Source organism: Chiroxiphia lanceolata, chromosome 10 (genome assembly GCF_009829145.1).
Source record: "Chiroxiphia lanceolata isolate bChiLan1 chromosome 10, bChiLan1.pri, whole genome shotgun sequence".
In the NCBI taxonomy this organism is placed as follows: domain Eukaryota; kingdom Metazoa; phylum Chordata; class Aves; order Passeriformes; family Pipridae; genus Chiroxiphia; species Chiroxiphia lanceolata.
The window spans coordinates 16,419,135-16,443,163 of NC_045646.1; the positions used below are offsets into that span (position 1 = coordinate 16,419,135).

General features: G+C 37.8%; 1 protein-coding gene across 10 annotated transcripts in view; it reads right to left on the minus strand.

The window, feature by feature from the left end:
- Nucleotides 1-2,441: 2,441 nt before the first annotated feature.
- The window catches only part of AGFG1 (ArfGAP with FG repeats 1), a 35,970-nt gene continuing 14,382 nt past the window's right edge, over nt 2,442-24,029 (minus strand). For 2 of the 10 annotated variants that reach the window (XM_032697415.1, XM_032697423.1), the window contains exons 3-15: nt 18,702-18,817; nt 18,096-18,258; nt 16,938-17,091; nt 11,189-11,308; nt 10,493-10,564; nt 9,330-9,539; nt 8,327-8,510; nt 7,584-7,663; nt 7,200-7,292; nt 5,793-5,840; nt 4,254-4,412; nt 3,566-3,657; nt 2,442-3,192 (exon numbers count right to left, since the gene is read on the minus strand). In XM_032697415.1, coding sequence (XP_032553306.1) covers nt 3,133-3,192; nt 3,566-3,657; nt 4,254-4,412; nt 5,793-5,840; nt 7,200-7,292; nt 7,584-7,663; nt 8,327-8,510; nt 9,330-9,539; nt 10,493-10,564; nt 11,189-11,308; nt 16,938-17,091; nt 18,096-18,258; nt 18,702-18,817 — 1,551 coding nt within the window. In that variant the 3' untranslated portion in view covers nt 2,442-3,132. The remainder of the gene's footprint in view (nt 3,193-3,565; nt 3,658-4,253; nt 4,413-5,792; nt 5,841-7,199; nt 7,293-7,583; nt 7,664-8,326; nt 8,511-9,329; nt 9,540-10,492; nt 10,565-11,188; nt 11,309-16,937; nt 17,092-18,095; nt 18,259-18,701; nt 18,818-24,029) is intronic. The other 8 variants (XM_032697416.1, XM_032697418.1, XM_032697417.1 and 5 more) reach the window with 8 other exon arrangements.

The window sequence follows — 24,029 nt, forward strand, 5'->3', positions numbered from 1 at the left end:
CTTTCTAGTCAACTGTATCAGACAGCAGTAAATTCCACTGTATTCCTTTACCACAACTCAGAGATTCGTCAAGACTCAGAATTAACCGACCCACTTCATCTCACACAAAAAAAAGTAAAAATCATCAATTCCTTTCAGAACACTTTTGAAAAACTACTTGAGCTCATTTTCACATCCCAGTAAGTTTTCCCTTCAAGAGGGCAGAATACTTGCATCGTATAGCTTTCTTTCAGGAATTCCAACTAAATCTGGTGCTTTCCAAATTAATTTTTTGCTTTAGCATTTGTTTCAACATGGCATTTGGATGTTTGCAGCCATTAAATACCTTTCAACTGCAGTACCTGGACATCACATCTGCCTTACAGAACAAGATGTACCCACTCCTACAACTGTAGCACCTTCTTACACACGTAACAGCTGACATTTTAGGACTGAAGTACTAATTTAGGAGGTCTCCATATTAATTTCTGTATAAGAGGGCTGAAGTTATCAAGTGAAGTTCTTTGATGCTAAAGCATGAATACAGCTTTTTGGCAACTATGCATGAGCAATGGTGTGAACAACTGCAGAGACTTCCAAGATAAATTTACAATCACAGGTGAAGAATTCATTTAGTAAATATGGCTATTTTTAAAACCCAATCAACAAAACAGCTACAGTGGCAGTTTCTGCTCAACATACAGAAGACTCAAAACAACACATGATCTTCAGCTGCTTGTCTGGAGTTTGGAAAATGCAAAATTAGTGAACACAGACTAAACAGATGTGGTTGTGTATAGTGGAGGTTGCCGACCTTTTATCTGCATTTAACCTAGTTATGAAAACTAAGGTATTCCACTACTTCTGCAGCACATTCTAAAACTACATGCCTTGCATACTTAATTTTGGTATCAGCAAGAATCAGCTTCATTTGGAAAAGGACAATTTCAATAGATGCTGATCTCATCAGCCCTTGCCCAAAGCCTCATTTATACCAATCGAGGTGAAGCAGGCACAGGATTGTTTCCCTTTCACAACACCATTTGTCTCGTTTTCAGGACATTTGGTTGATTTGGTCCAGTTCCCTGCACTGGGCATATTTGAGTGTATCACAAGCCCTTGCAGTTCCCCACTCTACTGCACTTACCTGTTACTATCCCAAAACAGCTAAGGTTGACAACAGGAAAGAACTACAGCTATTTACACTGTGATAAAATACAGTGCTGAGAGCAAGGGCATCACTAACACCCTGGAAACCCTCAATTTTGGGGGATTTGTTTAGTGAATTTCCCAGAGAATCTTGGGAATTAAACTGTACACCATACTCTGCCCAGCAGTCTTCATCAGAAGGAAAAAAACGACCTCAAGTCTGTTTTAACTTTAAATATGACAACAGGACAAATCCAGACACTAAGTTAAGAAAAGCTACTATAGGCAGCTTGTTGTGTGAGCTGCCTGCCCTTGTTTGGGATCTCCAAAGTTTAAAAAAAAAAAAAAAAAAAGAAAATATAAATTCCTGCCCAGGTAGGCAGGCAACAGAAGTCAAAAGCATTACCTTAATTGATTTTACAATCAGAGGTCAAGCCTTTCAGATGTCCTAGAAATAAACATATCTAACATTCAGGCAGTAAATTAAAAGCGGAATGTCTTACCTTCAAGAATTGTCACGGTTATCTCAAATGGGCTTATATACCCTTTTTCAAAAAAAAAAAAAAAAAAAATCAACCTCACCTTATTTATTCCTGTTATCCTGAAAGCTGTAAAATTTTTTCTCCAGCTGGTCCAAAACCTTTAAGCTTGCAGTTTATGTATTCATGATATATTTATATTATTTGCTTAGTTCCAGTATTACACTTGAAGTTAAGCCAAATTATTTCTGTGTTTAAAACACCATCACCAACTACTCTGATACAATTACATTTTCTTGAGCCTTATTACTATTACAGACTAGACAAGTCAGACATTTTTACCCCCTCTACAAATTCCATTCTAGTAAGGCAGGAAACATTCCTGTAAATTTAAAAATGACAAATTTAATATTCCAGAGGAGCTTTTACTAATATATATCAGTTTTTAATAAAAAGTGCTATTACATCTGTGGTACCTTGTCCTGCTGTCACACATTCTGTTCTCATCACAACTAGTTAGTTACCCATAATCAGGTGTCTTTTGCAGCAAACCCTTTCTTGAGTGACTACCCTCTACATTGCTTCAGTGTCCTTCACTACAGATATTCTACCCAAATAACCCAAGCTCATCTAACACTCTCCTGGTTTGATAGGTCACTTCACTTGAGCTAGAACAGCAAACTCCATTGCAGGATACAAAGAAACATTTCCAAGTGAGGCATGTAAAAATTTTAAGCTTAACTCATTCTCTGGATACCTCATCTGTGTACAAGACTTGCAGGATGCACATTTTCATCCAATAAATGTTACTGCACAGAAATAATGCTACACAATTGTTTTTTCTAATATTTATTTTTTCACCTGCAAACTGTAGCAAAACATGATCAGCTTTATTATGCAGACAGGTATCCCTCTAACATTAGAGATTTAGGCATGTATAAATAGAATAGCTCTTAGGAAAGGAAAACGTTTTGAGAAATGAACAAACCTTCAATTTAACTTCATGACTTCCAATACCAACGGTTAAAATGATGCAGCTCATTCATTCCAAGAGATACAACAGCACCTTAAAGTGGCTGATCTATTCCCCAGTAACATTTTTCACATAACAATGTGTTAAAGTTACAAATACTGATATGCACAAATAGCTATTTTCTAAGAAAAATATGTACAGTACTGCAGCATAATGAATGTGGTATCTGCAATAACTTATTAGCCAATTTTAATATACATGATACCGCTACTTTTTACCTGCCAGTTCACAGGTTCAAGGATGTTACCACAGCCCTCTGTTTTGCACGTTATTACCTGGTGGGGGGTTGGTTCTCTCATTTTGTTTGTGTTGGGGTTTTTTTTTTTCCTTTTTAAAATTTTTTAAAGGTACACAATGCAGGCTTTTATTTTTACTTCTTAAAGACTTCTTTTGTGTTTAAAGCTAATATCAGTGAAACAAGACAACAGTGCAAGAGGCGCAGAGATGTTATGTGACCACATAAGAGTTCTTTTGGGTAAAGTGTCTATAAGGCTATAAGAAAGGATTGGTTGATGAGCTTCCCGTTGGAAATTGTCCTGTTGGTGCACCAGCCTGGGGGAAAAGGACAGAACAAAAATAAGGCAAGTATTTAAGACTTTTTTTCCATATTGTAAATCATAAATGCAGAATATATAAAAAAGAAAAATAACCTACTCGGAAATATTTCTGGTTTATGTTGCAGTCTATATTTTGGTGCTTCTCTGAAATTATACTACTGTAAGAACATAGTATCCAAGTACCTCTGTTTTGATTTGAGCAGATGCCATGTCATCATAACACTGAATAGCAGTTAGCAGAGTCACACCCTGCTTCTCTTTACTTGAAGGGAAGAAAAGCCCAATATCTTTGTGTATCTCTAAATTAACTGTTACAGATTATGCTTCTTTGGACATACAGAAGTTATTAATACCATGCGACAACTCACCATAAAAGGGTTACTAGATACTCCAACAGCTGCAACTTGTCCAAAAGGAGTTACTACAGGCTTTGCTTGCCCAAATGCAGCAAAACCTGCTCCTTGGAGAGACAAGTGAAAAATATTAATACTAGTAAACAATCTTTCAAGAGTTCTTTGATGCAGCTCCCACTCAAAGTGGAAGCTTGAACTGCAGAATCAGCAGGACTGATCCTACTTAAACATTATCACAAACACAAGCCTAAAAAATGCTGACTGAGCTTTGCTTGTTTTCAACTGTTCGTAACTAATCCATTTCCAATTTCTACATATACACTTTTTTCAATGTTGTATCACATAAATTTAGGGAGAAAATACTTTCCAGTTTTCTCTTGCCTGTGTTCTATGAAGTTAGAGAAAGTAACAATGTGTTGCAGACACTCCAAAAAAGCCCTTCTTACCTAAAAACCCTTTAAGCCTGGGAATACTTACAATTCTAGTAAAATTTACTAAAATTTCAGTTTTGTCATTGCACAAGTGCATACAGCCAAGTCAGAAAGCTCAGCTACAGAGCCAAAAAAGTGTGGGAACCCCTCATCAACGTTACTACCAAGTTCATGAAGAAATAAATATGCACCCATTATTGCCAACTTATAGACAGATCATTTTTTTTAATGTTTCCAATTTAGACAAGATTATCTAAAACATGCAGACCTACCATTTGGCTGCTGAGCAAAAGTAGTCTGTTGAGGGAAAGCTGCCTGGGTTGGGAACGTGGGCTGCTGGAAGTTGCCACTATAACTAGTAGGAAGACTGTAGGAAGCAGGAGTTCCAAATCCTGCAGGCATGCTCATGGATGCAGTACCAAATGTTGCTGCTGATAGGCAAAAAATAACATTCAATTATTTGTAAGAAACCACTTTTGCCATGAAACAAATTACTATAATGCCGTGTTAAAAGTCTCCTAACCGAACAAAGGTCAGTTCAACTTCTACAGCCACTGAACTGATTTGCTCACTTGGATCACCACCAACTAGGTGCATAATTTACTTTTACACTTTAAAAATTAATGGAGTCATTTAAAATTTACTAGATCCAGCACATTCAGATATACTGTCTGAAGAGGAAATTATTTTTTTTCTCTATGTTATCATATACTTCCCCCAGAGTTTTTCTGGTAGAAGTCTGTACACACCAGAATCAAGCACATTCAGGCAGCCCAAGCCACTCTTTCTCCTTCTGAGGAAAGCATGAAAGCATCTTCCTACTTCAAGTTGCACTACAGTAGGTTACAAATCAATAACAAAAACAAATCAAAGGGATACATGCATCCCCTTTCTTCATCCCATCCTTAATGGCACGTTAAAGGAAATTCTCACCATGCACATTATTTGCACACAAAGCTCCTACTGCAAACCCTCTTACTGTTGAGGTAGGACTTAAAACAACAAATAAACCCAAAACTTTTCATCTGATTCTCTGCTGAACATTTCAAGTAAATAACATGCAGCTCATAGGCATTTCCGTGTCCCTTCAGCAAATAAACACGAGCACAATAGGTGCAAAAGTGTAATAACAAAACCATTATTCAGTCTTTTGGGAGTTATTCTTGAAAAGAGGAGTGGTATAGAAGGATTTTTGGTACAAACACAGACACCAGGTATTCTATGCTAGTTAGACAGGACTTCTCTTTTGAAATGTTACAAGTTAGATTTTATGCAAGCTCAACTGTTTAAAAAAGTTAATAAAATTAATTTAACGAATATAGCTTAATTATCAGTCAAAAAAATTACCCCAAAAATATTCAAGGGCAAGACATTTTACATACATAAACTGTTGACAAAGTGCACACAAAACTGATGTACTAACACTGTTCTCAAGTTACAGTGAGCAGGGGAGCTACTCAACAGGCAAACTTGCTAAAAACAGCAAACAAAAGCACAACAAAAGGAGCAGTGACTTGGGATATCCCAAAAGGCATCAAACTGTTGTTGGTAGAAACTTCAAGAGTCACTCTTTAGCATTATATTGTGATCATGGAGGATATCAATAATGGTTTTGTTTTGGTTTCTCAACAGGTTGTCTCACGTATGCTCTTCTGTCCCTTTGCCCAGTTGCCAAATACCCACACCCACTCCCTTTTAAAAAACAAAGTCTTCCAAAATTCTTTGTGCAGAGAACCAGATAGCTATCAATAAGCTTTTACAGGCAAGAACAATTAGCCACAAGAAACTTGATACCAAATGTGGCCACCTACCAAAATGAGCCTGAGGAAATATGTGAGAGTGCATTGCTCCCGAGAGGCCTTATGGAAGCCACAAAGAGACCAGACAATGTCAAATCATTTATACACTCTTGAACAGTCATTTCTTAGTTATAAATATATAGATAAATACATGTATATGTACCAAACAATTCATCCATACCAGCAATAGATTAAGCTAAAAAAAAAATTAGGAATAAACACTACGAAACAGATCTCCCATGTAATAAATAGCAAAGTTCATGCAGCAAGAAAAAATAAAACAACAAGCTACAAGTTAACACTTCACACCTCCTTATAGCCATTATCTTTGTCACCTAGGTCATAACATCAGGACAGCTGCCAAAGGGTTGGAACCTCAGCCAGCCAAGGACAGCAGTTTAAAAGATGGAAGGATAGAGTTGCCATTTTCAAAGAAATTTATCTAAAGAGGCTACAAATTCCTAATGATGATCCAAAATAGCACAGTTAGGAACGAGATTAAAGTAAGGGGAAAGATATTTTGGGCATTAAATATCTGAACAAGTTTAGCCATATAATATCTCAAAAGGGACTAAAACCAGAATTTTAGCAGAGAACAAAAATTTATCAATTCAGTTTTAACTCAGCCTGATCAGTTTAATTCAGCCTACCTAAATCACCAAGTAAACCACAACTCAATGTCAAAATGCACACATCAGCAGATTTAATCTCTGGAAGTCCATCTAATAGATAAAAGTGTCAAAATTTAGCAGTGACTCTGGAGAAGAATAGAATAACCTAGCAGCCATCTGAATCTAAGTTCAATGTTTTAAAGAAGTAAGTACAAGTTTGCTGTTTTAAAAAGTGACTTAGTTTTGCCTATGGAATTAGAATTCTACAAAATCCTCTACCAGAAAATTAATATAATAAATGAGTGTAAAGATTAAACATACGCTTTACAAAAGAGAACACCAGTGTACTGAGTAAGTGGACTGGTGAGGAGTTACCAGCCCAAGAGCCTTGTCTTTCCTGGTTCCAGCTCCAGCTCTGGTTTTGAGAGCTTTCAGCACTTTGAAATAAAGAAATTAATTTTAAAAAGGAGTTTACCATGCTAGCTGCAGGGCTTTCAAGATCCCTAATTTCAGGGCAACCTGCTATAAAGCAGGCTTCAAAGCCAAGGTTATAGTCTTGGAAGGTACCCAACTGGTAATACACAAACTACAAACAGGCAGAGCTCAAACACATCACTTTAACATTTTTCATGGCCACCATTTGAAATCCTAGAATTGAGCCTCGACACAATAAACACACAACATGTCAAATATACTAGAGACAGAAATACAGAAAATAATTAAGAAAAATTACACAGTTACAGGAAAAAAAAATCATGGCAATTATTGAAAGAAAGTTTCTCAAACACCTAGTAGTTTTTTTTCTAACCTGTTGCTCCTCGGCTATTGGTCTGGAATGGATTTGTTGAAGGTGCCACTGGGGCAACAGGGGCAGCTACAAATGGATTTGTGGAAGGTGTTGCTGAAAGATTAAAAAAATTTTATTAAATAAGTCTTTTAAAGACCATCAGCCAATTTGACTCACATCAAGTTTATACAGCTTTTATACAAAGATACGTAAATATCTAAAACTATACAAAATATTAGGCATTCATAATGAAATGCATTTCAAATTTACTGTTTTAACAGCAGTACTTTTCTGGCATCCTTTGGTAACTTCAGTATTAGTAGTGTCAAAGTATAGCACTATCAACTAAAAATTAGCAGGCTGGTTGCTTACAGTCCACAAAGGGTGTCAGTAACATTTAAATACCTCCAAATGGAGCAGGCACACTCGAAGATGCAGGCTGTGTCTGTGCAGTAGCAGCCACAGGTACTGTTCCAAAAGCATTGCTGGAAAGAATTTATACAATTCCTTCAGAAAAGGTAGAATTGCTTGTTTAACAATTAAATACAATTTACAATTATTGGTGGCATGTAGAAGAAAGGGGATGAATGCTTCTGTGCAGTTTGCAGATTGCAATACACCTCACTGATGCAAGGAACTGAGCCCCCAGTGTCAAGGCCAAAGACTCTCTCTACTGCTGAGCAGTGAAAAGTCATCTCCATCAACAGCAGCAGAAGGAATATTGAGCATAAAGGCTGCAAAGCAGAAGCATTTGCAATACCAAACAGCTAACAGGGGTTTCGTATTTCTTACTTCAATGACCTCAAAAGGAAGTGGGTGGCACCACTTACATTAAAAACATTTGATTTTTTTTTTCCAGAGATAATTTTGAATATGCATGCAAGTATTCTGTGCAGGAAAGTGCTACCACCTAAAAGGTTTAGCAAAGAACATCCTGCTGACAGTATTCTCAATTTTGTTTTATAATATCCTACCAATCAGTACTGCTACTATTTAAAACAAAGGATTCAGTTCCAGTAGTACCTCTAAACTCATTCGACACTTCCCCACTCAGGTAAGAAACAAACAGATCTGTGAAACAACTTCAGGCTACTTTTCTGCACATTGCTGAAGTCAAGGTAGAAATGGAGCAGCTCCCCCCCGAGTACCTGCTGACGTTACTGGTGGAAGTGTAGGCGTTACTGGAGGTGGCTGTGGAGCTGAACACACTGTCCAGCTCTGCCAGAGCCGCGTACTTGTCTGAAGATGCACTTGACTGATTTGGGGCTGACAACGCGGGACCTGCCGACGCCGACACCACTGTGCTGAAACCACTTCCTTGCTCACTCCCACCTAGAAAGGAACCAACCAGACTCAAAGGAATGAAGATGGTTTCACTTTCTGTCCTGCTGACAGAACTAAATGAAAGTCTACGGACACTTTCAGACTTAAAAATTAAATGTGCACTAGGGCACACAGCAAAAAGTGTTTAACAAGCCACTAGCGGCTGTTTGCAAAGTGTCACGCTTCTATAGACATTCTGCAGCTCCAAAGAGCCTCTGGTTTCCCTAGAAAATTAATCCATCATCTTGAACAAGAAAATTTAACCAAACACGTACCCTCAAATAGTCCATTTCAGAACAAAGCTCTACAGCACAAATTCCACCATTTGAGAAGAACTACATTTGAGTAGTAGAATAACTAGCTTCTTCTCTTTAACTTAAAATCAACTAAATTCAAGTATCACTGCTATTATTTTATAAAAAACTAAAGCCCAATCTTTTTGTGGCAGAGAGGCAGGAAAGGCCCTCTGGCAGCTCTCTGCAACAACTGCAGCTCTCCATTCAAGAGCCTTCACTATAGGTTTTAGTACAAATATATTTTTGGGGGGGTTTTCATTATTGCAGTAATGATTATTTAGATATTTCAATTTAGAATTCTTCATCTTGATGGGAAATAGACTTCTAAAAAGCAGTCATGATAACATCTTTTTGGAAAGATGTCAGTCTTAAAACTCACATCTTACACTTCAAGGGTACACTCACACGAAATTCTACCGATCACTTAGAGAAAGGGCATTTTGAAATACAGTTCCTATTTTGACAAGCACAGTCATCCTCATGGTAACTATACACCTATAGAATAAGCATGTCAAAGAATGAAGCTTAATACCTTGCCCTGCACTGAAGATATTATCTAAATTAGCAAGAGCTGCGTATTTGTCAGCTGACTGGAGGTTCAGCTTATTCACTGCAGCTTTACTGGCTGCAGTTGCTGTGGCGTTGCTCTGAGAAGCATTGAAGGCTCCAAAATCGGCACTGGAGGATTTGGGGAAGTTATCAAAGTGAGCAAAGTTAGCATTCACTGATCCAGCACTTCCACCTGTAACAAATTAAGTTAAACACGGTCAATACTCCAAAATTAGAGAAAGTTTCTCCACCTGTAACTGATGGCACATTAACCCTCCCTTCGTGGTTTCGTGAGGCAACATGTTTCCCCACCCCATCCCACACACTGAAGACTCTTTCCCATTTCCTTCAAAGTTTACTGGGTCATCAGAAAAAAATATTTTCTAATATATTTTTTGGTCTGCAGATCAGGGACAAAACCCCCAAACTTCAACAGCTTAAATCAGAGTCATAATTTGATCTTGAAAACCATGTGCTGCTTCTTAGCTGTTAAAAAGTAATTTCAACAATGTTTTACTAGAAAAGCAAGTGTTTTTCTCAATATTTAATATTCAAAATCCAGAAGCTCCATTTTCCTGCCATATGTGGCTAAGGAATAGCTACTATTTGCATTTACTTAATGGTTCAATGCTTAACCATTTCAAATGTCAGTCATTATCCTAAGCAAAAAGCAGTGCCTATAAGTCTAAGAGTAGTATGGTTTCATGCCAAGGTTTAGGTACTTTGGTTCTCTGTTCTCCAGAGCTTTAGACCACATCCAATCAGGAAAGAGGGGATGAGGAAGACACACAAAGCTCTTTTATACCAAGTCTCCACTAATGTCAGAGATAAATAAATCAATTTTAGAAATCTGATACGGATCCACACAACTGAACCTCAGAGTAAGTATGAAACCATGAGCTTCCATCTCTTCAATGTCCAGACAATTTAATCTAGGCAGGTCACATACTTAAATTTATGTTGAGCTGTTCCATTAAGTGTGTCATGTTTTATAACAGTTGGTTGATGATTGCACTCATACTACAGAACATGACTTTCTAATAGCATAATCAACAAGTTACAACATATACAACAGCAGGAATGGAAGTGCTATACTACAATGGCATAAAACGAAGCAAGCTGAGTTTTCCACTGCGTGGAACTTACTGTGTACAGCCTGGAGAGGAAAAGCTGAAGTAAATTCACCAAAACTGCAGCTAGATGAAAGCGTTCTGAACGCTGGACAGCCAGAAATTGTGTGTGGGTTAAAGTTAACATAAGAAGGGAGAAAGAAAATTTGAAAAAAAAGTTTAAAACAACACCACACTCAAAAAAAAAAAAAAAAAAAAGGAAAAGAAAGTCAGTCAGCCAAAGATCTAGACAAACAGCAAGTGTAAGCTCAAGCAGAAGTCCTAAAGCATGATCAAATTAAAGGAAAGCAAAATAAATCTTAGCATTAGGCTCTACACATGAAGTCAAAGATACTGAAGTGTGTGCATATGCTATATATACGCAGAGTCACACACTTTTTTTGGTACTGTGATGTGCTTTTGTGTCTACTGAAACAGAAGAGTCAATTCAATACTCATCAAAAGCAGTATGGTTTACTCTTTTCACAGTTATTTCAGGTGTAGAGCTAACAAACACATAGTGCCATATATCAGACTTATGAGTAGCATTAGGGGGGGAAAAGAAAAAATCAACACCAAACAGAAGGAATTCATTTTGAGTTTCCCCAGAGCTTCAGATGGTTTGATTGCATTAAAGCAGGCAGATGCAAGAAAAACTCAACTTCAGTACCTTCCAACATAAAGGTAAGGATTAATTCAATTAAGTATTAATCAAAAGTGCTAGGAGTTCTACCTGTATTTTGGGGCTGAAAAGGAGACTGACTTGCTGTGGGGAAACCTCCAAAATTACTCGAGCCACTAGACTGTCCAAATGCATCAAAGTTTGCAAAACCTGCATTTGCAGAGTTCTGCGCTGTAAATCGCAAAGGAACAAAACATGTTAATGGATATGGGAAAGCAACACAAAAACAGATGTATTAACTGAACTCATGGTCATGACAGTCTCCAAGGGTTATGTCCTACCATGCACTTCCTTATTACATGAAAAAAATTATACAGGTTATTCTACAATTCAAAGTTGCCTCTGAACAAGCTTTCCCAAATCGCCCTCACAGAGCTGTACCAGTTAATGCTACTTCTGTCCTCCTCACACATCCTGCTACTCACAACTGCATGACCTGATGAAGTCCACTTCAGCTTAACTCTAGAGTGTCTGCAGTGGTGGCTGCCCAGGGAAAAACAGCCGTAAAGTACAGAATACCAGATACATACATGTGGACCCCAAACAGGTATCATTCTAAATGCTAGTTTCCAAAACTAGAATCTGTGGGCTAAACAGACAAAAATTAGAAGTTATTCTTGTAACCTACTGACAATTCAAATTCTTCATATACAAAGTGCTGCTTCTTTAGCTGAATTAATTTTGGCACCACTTTAAAAGTTTTGTCTAGGTTTATAAATTCATCTAACTGAAAAATTCAGCCTTTAAAAAAAAAACTACATCAGAGTACAGAAATATGGAAAATCAATACCAATGTCAAGAAGATAGCATTCATAGTGTGTATCCACAAAATAAAATCCAAGGAAATTTCAAATAGAATCTCAGTTTTCGCCTTCCTTTCGTGCCATACTATAGGAGAAAATAAAAGTTAACACTAATCTAATTTCAAATAGCTGGACATTCAAGCATCTATAGAGTCAACAGGAATTGTATGTCTAACTGATCAGCTCCACAGAAACCCTTAAACTCTATTACAAGCAAGAAGGGAAAAAAATCTTTTTCATGAAATGCAAACCAAACCTCTTTATATAGGTAACTTGAGTTACTATCTAAAGAAAGCCCACAAAACACCTTCTGGAATAACAGATGGCAATACATTATATTTTTAGATCAGAATTTGTTTATTCTGGAAGGATTTTGCAGATTAAGTATATACAAAAAGAATTACTGCTTAAGTACCATTACCTAGTACTCAGACAGTGCTAATAAAAAATTTCTATTAAAAAAGAATCTGTACTACAGATTTAGAAACTAAAAGGACATTCTAATAAAAACTGCTGCATTCCACCCTGCTGCTAATATACATAAAACATAAGCATTTCCCTTCACAGGAGAGAGGGTGAGGTTTGACTGGACTTGATGCCACTTTCAATAAAAACTGTGCATGTGCATTAGGTTTACAGGGCACAGTTTTGGTAGCAGGGAGTGGCAGGAGTGGCCCCTGGGAGAAGGGACCAGAAGCTGCCCCCATTTCTGAGCTTCAGCTGGCTCCAGAACTGTCCTGCTGCTGCTCAAAACTGAGCCCATCAGCAATGCTGGAGGCACCTCCGTGGTGATGTGTCTAAGAAAGGTTAAAAACCACTGTGCAGCAGCTGTGAGAGAGACGAGGGAGAAAAATGCAAGAGAAAACACTGCAGACAGCAAGGTCAGCTAAGAGGGAAGGAAGGACATGCTCAAGGCACTGGAAAAGGTTCTCCTGGGGCCCATGGAGAAGACCATAGTGAAGAGGGCTGTCCCCTCTGCAGCCCACCGAGGAACACAGTGTAACATCCACATGCAGCCTGGGGAGAACCCCACACCAGGGCAGGCGGGGAACACTGGAAGGAGCCTCTGAAAAGCCCCTGCTGGAGGAGGCTCCTGGCAGAGGCTGTGACCCTGCCTGAAGGACTGTATCCCATGGAAAGGACCTATGGTGGAACAGTCCTTGAAGAACTGAAACCCATGGAAAGGGCTCACATTGAAAGAGGTCTGAGAAAGACCATATCTCACTGCAGGGGAGGGACCCCATAATGGAGCAGAGGAACAGCAGGATGAAGAAGCAATGACAGAGATGAAATATTATTAACTAACTGCAAGTCCCATTCCCCATCCCCCTCAGGAGAAGGAGCTAAAACAGTAAGAAGTGGAAATAAGCCTAAAAAGAATGGGCAAAGGTGGGTTTGGCTTTGTTATTTTTTACTACCCTACTTTATTATTAATTGTCAATAAACCAAAGTTAATCTTCCCGAAGTCAAGTCTGTTTTGCCCATGACAGTAACTTTCTCTTGACTCATCAGCTTTTTCATATTTTATCCCCCCCAGCCTCCTGAGGAACAGTCAGGCAAGGTCAAACCACCACTGCATGAGAGTAGACAAGGGGAAAAAAAAAGTATCAAAGAGAAAGCAAGATCCTGGAAAAATTATTTTCACTTTCAAGTGTGCAAGGAGAAAAAGTTGGCACAAACATGCAAAATTACTTCTATTATTATATTATCTGTATTGGTTCAAACAGCATTTTGCAGACTCCAACTCCTAATTCCACAGTTTGAGTTGTTTTGGTTTTCAAACCAGTAGCTTTTTAAGAGGAATTAAGAATTCAATTGCAACTTGCTTTAAAATGAAAGTGATGCTTTCATCCTGAATTGGATAGATACTGAGAGACTGATGTTTAGTTGACCAAATAGGATTAAGCACATAAATGTCACTCAGAATTATGGCAAAAGTATTGCTTTTAATCACTCACACAAACAGAATACTATGTCAAGAATCTTAAATAAATATCTTTTAGGTCTAGATTAAAAACTGGAGTATATTACAGGATACTCAATTTTACTGCATCAGCTGACACAAAGTATGACTGCAAATGAGCCCATATTCAAGCAGTAGAGCTGTAAAGACTTCAGCAGTGTATTCAGATGTTAATCTTGCTTTCTTTTATGCAGTAAAGTTTAAACCTAAGTAAATGTGGCACAAAGGTAAAGATCCAGTAAGACTCCTACTTTCCTGTACCTGGACAATACGTACATTGGCAATTCCAAAGTTCAGTTCTCCATGCAAAAACCTAAGAACAATTCTAACTAAGTTAAGGAACTGCAGTGGACTGCAGATTGGTGTGGATTTACAACTGCTGTTGAGACTGCAGATCAACAAGGCACTACCAAAGCCAGCTCAAGTATGACAGCACCAGTCATGGCAATGCCAGCTGCCCCTACAATCTTTGCACGGTTTCTTCTGTGAAGTTTGCACTACCTAGTGTACAATAACGGCACGAAACACTGCAAAACAAACAAAAAAAACCCCTAAAAGTCCGCATATATCTCAAGTTGAAAATAATTCTCTAAAAAATAACTATGTTTTACTATTTTGTTTCTTCTAGATAAAGTCTCTTCTCCCGTGTTACCTGTGGCAGAGTTGTGCTGTGTTACTATGCCTTTCTAAAACCTTTTATGCAAGTCTTCTATTTGATTAGTTTATAGAAAATCTACAGAATTTGATCCTTGTTCCTATTACCAGTCTGTAAAGCACAAACAGTTCTGTACCATCTTCAAAATCTCATCATTTTGCAGAAAATGTGGAATTTTGTAAATTAAATACAGACAGTAATAAGGTCAGCATGTTTGCCCTTCAAGAAAGTGTCCTGAGCCAGCTCAGTACATTAAAAAACTTTGAGAACAAACATATCAAAAGTTGCAGTACCTGCATAATTTTCAGTATTTACACCTACACTGTACAGATTACAGCACAAGTTTGTTCATATTTTCCTTATCAGTTGCTGCACTCAATTCTGCTTTAATAGCAGAAATAGTAACTTGTACTGAAAGATCTTAAGTTTGCTGGTGCTCTTCAGTGATTTCCTTAGTTAACCATAGTGTACATAAAGAGAAAAAGAAAAGTCCATCCACTGTAGGCATAGCTAAAACCAAGCCTAAAACAAGAACACCAGACCATAAACTTCGAGAAAGTAGTGCTAGACTAAGTGCAAGTTCTCCCATCCTGTGCTGCAGTGTGCAAATTACTAACAAAAATTACATGTTTATGCAACTCCTTAATGAGCATTTCAAACTCATTTTTGCCAAAGCTGGCAGACTGATCAACCCTCCTTGTGATCCAAAGGGAAGAGTCTGCAGCACTTTGTTATTTATTTCATTAACACCACCCTGTAGTTATTGCACACAGAACAAGCCTTAGGATCACTTTATCCAGGCAAGTCAGGAAACACCTTCAGGTAACAGGTCTGCAATACACATTCAGCTATTGCATGCTCAGAATCAGGGTTCTATCTTCAAGAAACTGATTTACTAGCCCTGAAACTGTTTTGGATTCTAAAACTTATGGAAAGAAGTCATAGGAAAGACCACAATGGTTAGTTATTGAAAGAGAAAACTAGTCAGTACAGCTGAATATTCCTCTCAATTTTGATTTTCAGCACTTCTTTCAACCAGAAATTAACAGACTCCTAAGATTATATGCATTCTGGAGCATTCATATAGCTTTTTATCCTTTTAAAAATTACCCAGTAGAGAATTTACCTAGATTTGGAAGACAGTATTGAAATACTGTTTTAATGGAATTTTCATATCCTAAAAACCTACAAAGAATAAGCAAGTGTATGTAAATAATCATTCAGTAACAAGTTTGGAAAGAAGAAGATATTAGAAAGAATTAACTATCTGCAGCAGATTCACTAACACTGTACAACACTGGCCAGTCAGCACAAGTTCTCCCAGTTAAATGTACCTCCAAAAAGATGATTAACATGAAATCTATTTTAAGGACTTTACAAAATACACAGAATAAAAACTGCTGTTGCAGTGTTACTGAATTCAACCAATTATTCCACAATGTTTGGTTTTGGAAGCTAACTAATAAATCCTTGGTATTTTGCTCAGTTCCTCAGGTGTGAATCTCAGGTCCCCTCCATCCCACTTTCTCTCCATTTGTCTCAGTTTCAGGACAGATTTACAAGAAATATCTTTTTTTCTTGGTGGCTTAGCAGCATCACAGTTTTTCTCAGAAAAACTAGATGAAAAGCCCTTTCAGACCAGGTAGGCAAAGGTACTTTCCCACAATTACAATGCAAGTTAGCAACAACAAACTTCAGTGACCACAGAACCAACTTTTTCTTTAGGACAGACTTCTATGGCTCTAGATCTGTGGCTGAAAAAAACCCTGAGGACTCAATATATTTTACTGAAGTCATTCTCTAAGAATTCAAGGCCTCCTCAGTCAATACACATGCTCAAGGTTTGTTTATTCTTCCTGAAACTATAGAACACTGTCCACATGGGTAGTACTCAGTTTTCAAACAGACATACACACAAAAGAGGAGGTCACTAAATTGAGGAAGCTTTTGTTTTTCTTCTAACAAATTGGCAGATATTATCAATGCATCTGAACTCCTTTAAAGTCTCTATATCTGCTTGCTTTCCACAAATGCTCTTCCTAATAATTTTCAGAAAGAAAATTGAAGGTCTAATATCAGCTTCTCCTGACATTTTGTTACTCATCCTCTCACTCTCTCCCTCAAAGAATTTGAAGCTTAGTAGTAGGCAGAAACAGTCTAATCATACATATCCTAGAAAATAGCTATAGCAACTCCCACTTCAAAAAGCAGAATTGTCATTCTTTGTCTCTTCAACCTTTCTTTATAAAGACTAAATCTTGAGCAACACAACATTAAGGCACAGCGATTACATACACCTCATAAAGTTTAGACTGAAGTCATCAAAATTAAAACTACATTTTATACATTTGAAAGGGATACACTGGTCTCAACACCTACCTGTGTGACTGTTGAAGTGTGCAAAATTAGCAAAATTTGCTGTAGCAGTTGACTGAGGAGGAGCAGCAGCAAAGATATCTGAGAGGTCACTGAGGAGGTCAAATTGTTTCTTTTCTTGTTGCTGCTGTCCTTGAGATCGAACTACAACAGGAGACTACAAACAACACTTCAATTAGCTCCTACAAAAAGCTGGTATTTTACCAAACTGACATTTGCAAAATATTAGAAGAATAGGCTAAGCATATTTCTTTAACAAGACATTTACTCCTGAAGTTTAGGATGCTGTATGCAGCACAGACCCTTCTCTGAGGACTATTTATGCTACTACTGTGGCTTTTAAAGGAACTCTGCAGCAGATTTCCATGGTTTAATAGGTCCTAGAAGAATAAAGTAGCAATATACTGGCAACTTCAGAATTATGTATTTTAAACTGCAAATACCGTACAAATACAAACAGTAACACTTAATTTTATAAGATGAAAAATAATTATTCACTTTGTTCTGAAAAAATCTTTACAATTCAGTACAAAGAGAGAAAAACTGACAAATTTCATAGCAAGGCTTCAAGTCACAAATTTATACTGTTTGAGTCTCAAAAGGTCCATTCAGAAGTTGCTTGTATCCTGAAGGTAGTTTTCAAAAAAAACTTGTCTTCCCTCCAAAAATCAAAGTACCTAGTGTTGTTTGGCTTTACATAAAAGCATATTGAAAGCATCCCTGAAAGTCACTTGACAAGACAGTTTCAAATGCACAGGAAGTAATAACAAGTATGGCATGCTTTCATCCATATATTCATTACTAACCTCTTGGTTAACGGTATCAGTCATTTTATTTTCAAATAAAAAGCAAACATAAAAATATACCACATTAGGTTCAAAGTTTAGAGATATTAAAGCAAAAGACACTCATAATTAAGCTTATCACACTAGAAGTCTATGCTCACTGAAAATAACCATAAAAAAAAAAATCAATTTGCTCAACAGAAACAAACTTAATTTAGTACTTGATCTGCAAACACCTGTATACTTCAATAAAATATATAAAGTTGTCTGTAGTGATCGCATTTTGTTCATATGGATCATAACAGTTGCTAGTCCAAGAATTTTTGTGCCACTAAAAGAGGAAAAAGCAGTACAGAACAGCTCTGCCATTACTCACCTGGCTGGGTGTGCCCTTGTTTAAGTGCAGTGTGGGTGCAGCTTCTCCCAAGAGAGATTTGAGTGGCTTCACCTCAGGTGTGCTGCTCGTACTACTGGCAGAAGACCCCGATATGGACGCGTGGACTGACGCCACCACCTTGGCTTGCTCTGGAGGAACATACCTACATTCAAGGAGAGCAACAGCTTTTAACCCCTGATCCTGCTGTAGATTCTATCAACAGTTTGCAAAATAACTACTATTTAAATATGCCAGATAGTTCTTCAAAAATGGACTCAAATTTAAAGTCAATATTTTTAGCACTTATTAAATATAAACTGCACGTCTTTCCCATCCTAATAGAAGTCTGCAAAGCTGTTACTCTACACTGTTGTTGGCATCTCCTTAAGCCATTTCTGTTCCATCAATATGAACATTGAGAAACTTTTTAGCTTGTCTTCTCTGCTTCCTGTAGGAGCTCTGCATGAAGTTCAGAAATCATTTTACTTCACAGAGCTGTGCAACCCAGTCTGAAGAGCACACAAGAAAAGCACACTCGAAAATGAGAGGAAACAGTCATCTTCCCTCATCATAGAGGCAAACTTTATAATTTTAAAGGTATCTTACCATCTTTTCTTTTCATATTTTTCCTGTAGAAATTCCTTTACTTTCTGTGGATCCCTGAAGTCTGGAATTGCTGATGACCTATCATCAAATAGGCCTAGCCAAATCTGTTTGCATACCTTAATAAAAAAAAACAAAAACAAAACAACACAACAACACAGATTGATCAGAGAAAATACCTTAATTAAAGATGACTATTGTTAATACATTAAACCACTAAAACCTGTGTGGCTGCACGATTTATCACAGAACCACAGTATATGCTGAGTTGGAAGGGACCCACAAGGATCACTGAGTCCAACCCTTAGCCCTGCAAAGGACCATCCTCAAGAGTCACACCACGTGCCTGAGAGTATCATCCAAATGCTTCTTGAACTCTGGCAGGGTTGGTGATGTTATATTCCAGACAGAGCTGGTTTAACAACTGACTGGTGCACCATGTACTTGTCTAAATACCTAAAGTTGAAAGACCATCTGTCACTGCAGGGCAAGCACATCCTAGCATCCAATTTCACCATCCAATACTGCTTTTACAAAGTATTTGAAGAATGTACTCAGGAAATGCAAAGCACCTGATTTCTACTTGTGATCTTTAAGACTCTTCTCCCTTCACTTAATTCTACACATTCCCTTACCTGTACCTCAGGGTTTAAACTGTTTCAACAGATTCCATATGCTCTAAGCCCCAGATGGCAGATTTTAAGGGATCTGAGGTTTAGTATGTATACTTATCATTACTATTTGAGTACAGGAGCTTTTTTTAAACAGCCTGTGTTACTGTGATGCAGTTTCTAGAATATCATATATGTTTACAAGAGCAGGGGTAAAAGTATTATTGCTCTGCTTCCACTTTCTAACTGTAGTTGTGAGTGAGCAAAAGTTGAACCACTCTCAAAATTCTCAGGACATTCAAGCTTCAATTCCTGACAAAAACAAAAGGAAAGGTGTTCTCAAAACTAAACAAGATGTAGGACTTGTAACTTGAAATGTAAGCACTTCAGACCGTTCTGCAAGTAACCTGAACATGCACCCAAATGATAACACCAGACAGTAGCTACCCTCAAAAAAATCAGACTGTCATTTCAGAACAGGTTTCTACCAGAGAAATAGTCAAAAAAAAACTTTGGTTTTTATGATGCATATGCTTTCTACCCACACCCTTTCTGAAATAGTCCTGACCACCCTTCTTACATACCTCCCACAAACGTGCCCTCTTATCCCTGCAAGTGTCATATTTTCAGCATTGTCCTCAGTGACCTCCAGGAGAAGCACATGCTCTACCAAACAAGAGCTGCATAAACAGATTGCTCTGAAAGCTGGCAAATCTATGTAGAAGCTGTGACACCTCCATCATCTTCCCCAAACAGGTTTTCTTCTTTACCTGGCCAGGGAGCGCTAGTTGTCAAAAGTCATAAATCTTACAGGTCATTTCAAAGATTTCTCAGGATGAGAGAGATTAGACAGACATCATAACTATCTATTGCATACTTGATGTCTCAGTTTTATATAGCCTGACTGCATGTCCAACACTCCACAGTCCTTATTATCATCTACTGGATAGAGACAAACAACAGGAAACAGACCTAATGATCAAAAGATAGCTCTAAATTAGCCACTTAAATACTCATCTAAAAATAAGATCAGTAGTTCCACTCTTAAACAAACTCAGCTATTCCACATTCATTCAGCAATTGTACTCCACAAAAGGGTTAAGTTCAATGCACTGATTTGAATTCTCAAAATGGAACAGTCATTTGCAGTATGGTAATAGATAAAATGAAACTGAATTTATCTGTTTAATACTTCTTCATGCAAACTTAAAAGATATAAACTCAGTCAAAAAAGTCACAAGTCTGTTCTAAAATAAAAGCTAATAGCATGAATCACTGTTTTAATAGTACCAATCTTACACATGAGCATGACTTTTTGCTGACAAAATGTATAAAGTCAGGATATTTCAGTGTACAGCTTTAAACTTGCAGTGGATTGCCTGAGGTGGGCCAGCAATAGTATTTCCATACTTAGATTTGTGAGTATAACTATACAAGTAGCAGTGTCATATGACTGCTGGGAGGAAGAGAAGCCCTGCTTGTGGCTATTTACAGAATCTCTAGCAGCAGGAGTTGGTGTTGTCCGAATCCACAGAGTCCCCTCCCAACCTCCTTTTCAGTACTGGAAGGAACATCAGGAAACAAAGGAAAGAAAGTGCTTAATTTTGGACAAGTGTCACAACAGCCCCTGATCTCACACTCAGCACAGTAACACCTGGGGGGATGTACCATGATAATCCATTTGCATCCAGCCTGAGATGTGCTGGCAAATGAAAGAGGAGGTCCTCACCCCCACCCATATCAGGCCATTCAATCACTCCTTCTACTCCCACCCAAAACAAGTCAGATCAAAGAAACTCATCACAATTACCATGTCAGTAATACCACTGAAACCTGTACGAGATCAACTCACAGCAGTCAAACCACAACCCAGTCATTGACCTTCCTCCCACTTTTCTGCTTCATCTTCACCCCACAGTGCCTGAGCAGCTGGAGGAGAAAAGAGTACAAACAACAAGGAAAACCCACCACATGTCAGTCTCAAGCCATCCTGACCATTACAGCTGAATTATACGAGAAATCAGAAAACAAGGCCCTGTGTGACTTCAGCTCATTGCCAGCTATGGAGCCATAGTAGATAACAGCTCCATGAATATGCAAACAGGGACGGAGGAGGACTGTGCTGAACACCTGTTAGCTTAAAATGATGCAAGCTTCTTAAAGGCATCTGCTCTTGCACTGCAATTTCTGCAAACCTTCAGAAAAAGCAGGCTTCCAAAAGTGTTTCCTGGAGCAACTAATTCCTTCTAAATACCTAACCACAAAAAGAAGTAACAACTGAAACATGCCTTAAGTCACTACTGTAATTTATTTAAACAAACTGCCAGGCTCTCCTCATTGTTTCTCTGTTACTGGTAGCAGAGAAAACAGTTTTACTAATGGGCAACACACAACCACCAAGCAAAAGAACCTACTCAGTCATACACGCTTCAGCAAGAAGTTCTCAGTGTAACAGAGTCTGACAGCAGGAGCCATACAAACACAGCATAAAAGATTTACTTCATCACACCAGAGATTCAAATCACATTTCATGCGAGTTTATTTACCTAAACAGTTATCAGAGAAAGTAAAATTGCTTAAAAATATTAAATATGGACAAGTCTTAGAAGCCAAAACCAGAACACCACATCAGATTAGAGTAGTTTGGATTTGGATAGTGGGAATGATGAAAATGAACCATAAAACTGTGAGTGGGTATACACCACAAGCAGAATACAAAGGGTAAATCACATGCTCATAAGGGCATTTTGTACAATGCTTCTGCCAAAAACCAGTGGTTTTGTCTCTTCATCTTTGATGACCTTAAAGGTCTATTCCAATTTACGTGATTCTGATTTAAGTCCTTAAAAAGCCAAATTTTAAAAAGCCTTAATATCACACAAGAAACCACTAAAAGGCATGGTTCTGTCTCTTTCTGTATGAAGTACCACACAATGCTTTGAACATCAGCAGCCGTTCCAAGCCAGCATTCAGAGCACAATGAAAGGCCCGTTGTCCTCCCCTGTTTGCTGGTGACCTGCATGCTCTTTCTAGCTATACTTCTGGTACTATCATCTGACTTGACAGGGATCCACAACACTGCATTGATTATGCTTCAAGGGAACCACAAAACACAATTTTCAGCTATCTACAAAAACACAAGTGGCAGTGCTGTGCAATACCACAGGATGAAATCAAAATTGAAAAATAGAATTTAAAAAACTGTTGTTAGAGAACTCATATCATCATGTAATTGTGGGGGTTTTAAATGCTTATCTCTCCATAGTCATTTTAGTCACTAACAGTCCTGAATCTTGTGCAAAGAAAAAAGTTTGCTTTATATTTCTGCTGAGTATTTTTGTTGATCAGGTCACCACATTTTTTTTTATTTCAAAGCTTTTTAAATGTAACTGTTGTGATAAAGATCAAGGAATTTTATGCCATACAACTCGCTGTTTATGGTGCAGAATGATCACTCAGCATTTATATACCCTGATTACTCCCTACTAATTCACCATCTGAATTTGACAGATATCAAGAGATTAATTATGACCAAAAAAAATTTAGTGGAAATACAGAAAAATCAGATTGGCAACTTTAGTTGAACTTCAGTTCTATGTTCTCTCTGGCCCAGGAGCTGCCCAGGGAGGACACCTGAACAAAGCAGCACAGTTATACACAGCATGTGCTGACTCTTGCAGGATAGTACCTGCAGGACATGAGAGCAGGAAGTGCAAAAAGGCAGTAAAGGAAATGTAAATCTGTACAAACCCAAGCTTTAAGCAGCCAGCTGATCTACTAAACACAGTTTTCTTCTTAGTTTTTTAATACAAACTCACTATTTGAGAAAAAAAAACCTGAATTGTTCTCAATTTTTGCTTATTTTGAAAATTTATGCCTTGAGAAATTTGAATTTGATATCCCAAAGAGCACGTTTTCCAAACTACCTAACTAACTACTCCATAGATAAATCAAACTTTCAGAGCTCATTCAGAAAATTCTACTGCCCAAGTTCCATGATACATCTTAAGCTTCATTTTAACAGAATTACTCATTCCTTTGCTTTTACAGATAATACATGAAGAATCATGCCAACTCACCACACAGTTACACAACACTACTATTAAGGTATTGGGCCTAAAAATTCTCTGGCTTTCTGAAGTCCTACATTGCACCATCTCCCTGGGGATACTCTGGTTCAGTCATTTAATATTAATATTGTTCTTTCTGCAACAGCAGCACAAATAAGCCTCTCCTCAAAAGCTCTGTTCATTCACCAAAAGCTCTGCTATACTCCTTCTTTTGATAACCAAAGCTGTATCAGACAAAATGCTCCGCTTAGAGAAGAAGAGCCTGACAAGCTGGAGCCAAGAGTAAACATTCAAGTTATGTGGAAGCCCCTAGAAACAGTGGAACATATCCAACAATCCATAACCATTGTCCACTGTCCCTGAAAAGTATAATTAGTCCATTTCCCACTGGTTCACCAATGTAGCAAGGGTAAAAAGGGACAGCACTGAAGTCAGAATGATTAAGCATATGCAGCAGCATTTGAGAGTCTATTTTTGTTGACAGAAGCAATACTCTGAATTTTTGTCCCTACTACACTATGGGGTCTGCAAAGGAACAAGACAAAGCAAAGTTTCATCTTCTCAGGTAACAATAAGTAGATAACAAGATTCAGCAGTTGTCTTCAGGAAATTTAACAGTTCATGAGAATCCCCTTACAACCGCTTTGGGA